Source organism: Salvelinus namaycush, chromosome 5 (genome assembly GCF_016432855.1).
Source record: "Salvelinus namaycush isolate Seneca chromosome 5, SaNama_1.0, whole genome shotgun sequence".
NCBI lineage: Eukaryota > Metazoa > Chordata > Actinopteri > Salmoniformes > Salmonidae > Salvelinus > Salvelinus namaycush.
Window position 1 is genome coordinate 55,867,896 of NC_052311.1, and position 6,137 is coordinate 55,874,032.

General features: G+C 42.9%; 1 protein-coding gene across 1 annotated transcript; it reads left to right on the forward strand.

Annotated features, from left to right (window-relative positions):
• Nucleotides 1–954: 954 nt before the first annotated feature.
• Nucleotides 955–5,693, forward strand: LOC120047675 (cytosolic non-specific dipeptidase-like). The gene is made up of 11 exons (XM_038993226.1): nt 955–1,067; nt 1,245–1,388; nt 1,600–1,762; nt 2,564–2,652; nt 2,829–3,026; nt 3,136–3,220; nt 3,427–3,587; nt 3,864–4,028; nt 4,324–4,465; nt 4,981–5,128; nt 5,296–5,693. Exons 1-11 carry the CDS (start codon nt 963–965, stop codon nt 5,366–5,368), a joined length of 1,473 nt encoding a protein of 490 aa, XP_038849154.1. The 5' UTR covers nt 955–962; the 3' UTR covers nt 5,369–5,693.
• Nucleotides 5,694–6,137: the final 444 nt, after the last annotated feature.

Consider the following 6,137-nt stretch of genomic DNA (forward strand, 5'->3'; position numbering starts at 1 on the left):
AGAATTTCAGTAAGAAATGTACGCATGGTTGATAATGAGGCCCCAGAGTAGGCCTACTGTATTAGAATTTGAGTTAGGCCATTTCAGTTTTTATTTGCTGTTTCGTTCATCGTCCTGTTTGTTATTTTTATTTGTTGACTCCATTCTGATCCTTACTCCTCCGCCAAGAGCGTCCTCATCATAGGCACCGGCCAAGGCTCAGGCTTTAGAAAGCCTGAGCTGGAATATAATAAGGCCTAGGTCAGGAGCTATGCAGAATGTAGACCTACATGTTTTACTCTATAACGTTTCTATTTTGTATAATGTGGCCAGATAAAGACCCAGCCGTTTATTAAACCCTGCAAGAAGTTATGCTTCTAGTGTTGCAGGTGAACAAGTGTTCTTCTACAATGCCCCTGTTAGGCCATCTGTTATTTAAAGCCTACTTAGGCAAGGCCCTACAAATTACCGGACTATTTAGTCCTTCACTGTATTTTGTTCATTACTTAATGTTGTTCATGTCGAGGGGACACAGCATGCATTCTTTCTTGGAGTTGGATCAATTGTGCCACAATTGTGCCTGTCAGCGAGAAAATGTAATTTGTCAGCTTTCTTGGCTGATCTCCAGGAAAGGCTTGACCTCGCGACCCTTCCCATCAGGAGGTGAGCCAGTTACCGAAGGTATAAAAACCCTGTGTGTCCCCGGAGACTCCAGTCCAGTGGGTTCTGAAGACAAGGGCAACATTAAAGAAGTACCAAACTTACAAGGCTACGTACGGTAAGACGTATTTTCTTTGCCGTTATAGTTTAAAAGTTGAAGAACAGAAGAGTAGTGAGACATAATGAGATATAACAATTTGCTTTTTAAGATGTAATAATTTGTTAATTAATGTCTCTTATTAAATTGCTTTCATCATTGCTTAATTTTCAGTGAATAAATCCTTCTATTCTTTCTAGAGATGACGATCTGGCAACTGCCTTCCATGCTCCTTGTTGTTATATCAAGTGTCTCTCCTCATCCTCATCACTTATTTGAGTATGATGAGCTGAGCCAGTATGTTGACAGCCATCAGGAGGAATATGTACAGGCAAGTTTCTAAACAGAATAATGATGTTGTCTGTTATATTATCTGATAATTCATTATAAATAAATACTGTGTGTGTGTGTGTGTGTGTGTGTGTGTGTGTGTGTGTGTGTGTGTGTGTGTGTGTGTGTGTGTGTGTGTGTGTGTGTGTGTGTGTGTGTGTGTGTGTGTGTGTGTTAGACTCTGAGGGACTGGGTTGCTGTAGAGAGCGACTCCAGTGATGTCTTGAGGAGGCCAGACTGCCATCGCATGATGGATATGACGGCTGAGAAACTACAAGCCATGGGAGGGAAGGTGGAACTAGTGGACATCGGCGTACAAGAGGTCAGTTTTCTGAAATGTGGTCAAGTTAATGATTATGTTATAGGATCTTTTTGTTTGCTTTTAGCTTAGTCTTTAGAGTCCTTTAGTAGCAGATCAGAATGGTTTGCAGAAATAAATACTAAAAGTTGGGTGTTAACAGAAATGCTCCCTGCCTTGAAAACTGTATTCAGGTCATTTTCTGCATCTACCGTGTCTTTATCACCATGCTTAGCTACCTGATGGCAAGACAGTGGCCTTACCCAAGGTGGTGACAGCCCAGTTTGGCAGTGACCCCAGTAAGCAGACAGTCTGTGTGTACGGACATGTGGATGTCCAGCCTGCTAAGCTAGAGGACGGCTGGGCCACTGAACCCTACAACCTGACAGACATCGATGGTAGGCTATGGCTTCCAACAGTAGGCTGTGGGTTCCAACAGTAGGCTATGGTATCCAACGGTAGGCTGTGGGTTCCAACAGTAGTCTATGGTATCCAACGGTAGGCTGTGGGTTCCAACGGTTGGGTATGGCTTCCAATGGTAGACTATGGGTTCCAGCGGTAGGCTATGGGTTGCAACAGTAGGCTATGTTCCAAGGGTAGGTTATGGGTTCCCAGTGTAAACTATGGATACCAGGCATTCACAATCACAGCAATCAAATCAAATCAAATTGTATTAGTCACATGTGCCGAATACAACAGGTGTAGATCTTACAGTGAAATGCTTATTTATGAGCCCCTAACCAACAATGCAGTTTAAAAAAAATACGGATAAGAATAAGAAATAAAGGTAACAAGTAATTAAAGAGCAGCAGTAAAATAACAATAGCGAGACTATATACAGGGGTATACCGGTACAGAGTCAATGTGCGAGAGCACCGGTTAGTTTAGGTAATATGTACATGTAGGTAGAGTTATTAAAGTGACTCGTGAAATGTATTATAAGGATTTTTTACAGTGCTTTACATTAATCCATTCTAGACTCAACACACAGAAACATCTATCTACAACTAACAGCCATGAGATATTGTAGCTAACGTGAAGGAATGAAGCAAGTACTTGGGTGTGGGATGATTTTTACCATACATATTTTGAACCAATGTAATGTAACTGATGTATTGATACATGCATGTTAAATGTCAATGTAAGGTGAACAGAATGGACATTTATTTGAAAATAATTACTTTGATTCTACCCCTAAGGACACCTCTACGGCAGAGGGGCGTCTGACAACAAGGCCCCTGTCTTAGCCTGGATCCATACAGTGGAGGTCTATCAGGCCCTCAGCATTGTGAGTGTCCAGTAAGAAGAGATATCAGAGTGAACTCATAGGAGATGTAGAGACATAAGACGTGGTGAAATAAGTTAAGTTGTAGTCTATCTGCCCATTATTAGTGAGCATTCCTTTGTTATAACAAAAAAAAATCCCTCCTCCTCCTCTCCACCCCCTGCCCTCTCCCTATGCAGGACCTGCCAGTCAATGTGAAGTTCATCATCGAGGGGATGGAGGAGACCGGGTCCAATGGCCTGGACGCCATGATCGTGGCGCAGAAAGACACGTTCTTCTCTGACGTCGATTACATCATCATCTCAGACTGTGGTTGGCTGAGCCGACGCCCCGCCCTCACCTACGGGACCAGGGGGAACTGCTACTTCTTTGCTGAGGTAGGATGGGCTGGGGGCATTTCCAGTTCTGTGGGACTTTCCCAAGGAAACTCCTTTACTTTTTCAAGATCATTAATGAATAGCCATGGTGACTTTGTATGTTTGGTAGGTAGAGGGCCCAAAACAGGACCTACACTCAGGGGTGTATGGAGGCACTGTTATAGAGCCTATGACAGATCTGATCGGCATATTGGGTGAGTTTGTAACCTCTTTGAGTGACAGAATGTAATACTATCTCAACACCTACTGTATAGGTATCTCTGGGTCCTGTTTGCACGCAAAGCTATCGTCCGTGTGTCTGTGTGAGCTCTCTATTGGCACAAATAATAAAGTATTAGATATCCCTACAAATGTGTGTCCATAAGGACTGCTTGTGTGTTGACCTATCTCTCCCCCCCAGACACACTGATCAGCCCCAGTGGAAAGATCCTCATTCCAGGCATCAGAGAGGCCGTCGCCCCACTCTCAGACGAAGAGTGGAAGATGTACCAGGACATTGAGTTTGACATTGAGAGCTTTAAGTCCAAGATTGGCGTCAGCCAACTCATGTACAGCAACAAGGTGATGCACAGGGGACTGGATTTATTGTGTTCTTTTAAGGTTTTCGGTCCTCCTATCTCTGTTTCTCTGTTTGTATATAGCCAGTATGTATATAGCCTCGTTATTGTTATTTTTAATGTTTTTTTTATTGTGTTATTTTATTGTCTTTTATCTATTTGTACATTTTCGTACTTTTTAACTGCCTTGTTAGGAAAGGGCTCGTAAGTAAGCACTTCACGGTAAAGTCTGCACTTGTTGTACTCGGTGCATGTGAGTTGATCTGATTTGATTTCTCAGGTAGATCTGCTGGCCCATCGTTGGCGTTACCCTACCGTTACCATCCATGGCATCGAGGGAGCCTTCTCTGGCCCTGGCTCTAAGACGGTCATCCCTGCTAAGGTCATTGCCAAGTTCTCCATCCGACAGGTCCCCAACATGGACCCAGCAGTGGTCAAGAAACAGGTGGGTGGTACACACCTCTCACCCAGTGCATTGTACAGTTGCAACAAACACAGTTACATGCAGTTACACACGGTTCACACACATTTCTGGAATTGTTCTCACCTTCAGACTCTCTATATACAATACATCCAAGATCAGGAAACATTCATGCAGGTTGTTACACTATTATAATGTCCCTCATTCTGCTCATTCAGTTAATTTACTATTCAGTTATTCACTATTTCAGTTTGGTTTCAGTTAATGAAATAGACGTGAAGACTGCATGTATGCCTGTTACATATTTGTTCTGTTGTAGGTCACAGACTACCTGAACTCTGTGTTTGCCAAGAGAAAGAGCCCCAACAAGCTGAAGGTGACCATGATCATCGGGGCTAAGCCCTGGTTAGCAGACACCAAGCACCCCCTGTACGAGGCAGGGAAAGCAGCCGTGAAGAGAGGTACAGTTAGTCAACTCTGCTGTGGAGATGTTCAGAGGACGTTTCTTATGCTGTCTGTGTGTGTGTTTGTATGAACAGTGGTCATAGGGGTAATGATTACTGTATGGTAGCTGACTGTGGACATGTATTGCACAACAGTAGCTTCACAGTCATAGGCCTATCTGTAGTCGTTAGAGTTAAGATACCAGACATAGATACATATCCTTGTCACTAAAAGAAGCCAGTGTGCTGTGGTTCTACTGTAGACCTATCAGTGGTTAAGGCATGACAGTGCAGCGGTATTGTAATGTTTGTGTAGCAGAAAGGACTTGGAATGACAATCTCGCGAAGAGGTAGCCCTGTCTGAGGCTTATATTCCCAAATGACACCCTTGGACCTTGCAGAGGTACTCTTGGTCTAACGGTTAAGACATTGACTTGGTGAGCAGGAGACCTGGCTTCTAATCCCACTGGTTGCAGTTGGTTTTCCTCTACTGCAGGTATAATGCATTATGACTTGTCATTGTTTTCCTCTAGTGTTTGACGTGGAGCCAGACCTGATCCGTGAAGGGGGAACCATCCCCATCGCCAAGACCTTTGAGGACGTGACCGGGAAGAGCATCATCATGATGCCTATCGGAGGCTTCGACGACGGCCTGCACTCCCAGAACGAGAAGATGAGCAGGTTAGCCCTTCAATCTGCTAATACTGTCTTGTATCTATACATTTTTTAACCCTGAACATTTATAGATTTTTACGCATGCACACACACACAGATGTATCAACAGTTTTATTTCTGTTTAAAGGATTGGTTGAGGACATATTGTTTTCTCTCACCCATTCCTTTCCCAGGTACAACTACATAGAGGGGACCAAGTTGTTCATCGCGTACCTCCATGAAGTGGCCCATCTCAAGAAGGACTGAGAGCACCTCTTTTCATCACCACTGTTGAAAGACAGTTCTATAATGTTTAGCTTGTATGTGATCCCATCAGTGGAGTCTGGCTTTGTTTAGCCTTTTTCCTGACATTAACTTGTAACTTTTCTTGTTTCTTTCCCTCTAATCAAAACATTCCAGAAACCCTGTGAGTTCTTGGCATCTAATATAGCCTCAACACTCTGCCTCTCTCTCCCTCCCTCTCGCTCTCTCTCTCTCTTTCTGTATCTTTCTTCCTCCCTCACTTTCCTCCATTCTCTCTCAATGTCTCTCTCTCTCAATTTCTCTCTCGTTCACACAAATATCTACTTGAAACAGCAAATAAAACTGGTTTGACGCATTATAAGTTTTCTTAATCCTTTTCATCTGGGATTCCTTAGAAAGAACATTGTCAAGTGTAAACCACTCCAAGATATAAAAAGTGTTTCACAATACCACCACTGAATCCAAGACATAAGAGTAGCCACAAAAACAAAGAGCAGCAAAAATTGCAGTTCTCTCTTTATGTCTTGCACATAGACACTCTTTTCTTCAGCATTATGGTGAGTCTTTACTATTTTAGCAAAATATGTATACATTTTTTTCATGGACTTCCTTAATTAAATGCACTACAAAGACTTTGTCATGGAAAAACAGAAGTGGCAGCATGTTCATAGATGGTATGATGAAGAAGAAGGGTGAAATTACTTAACAGAAAAATGTGTGTGATATTGAACATCAATATGATTGTATGACGACCTGAGTGGGGTCGTGAGTG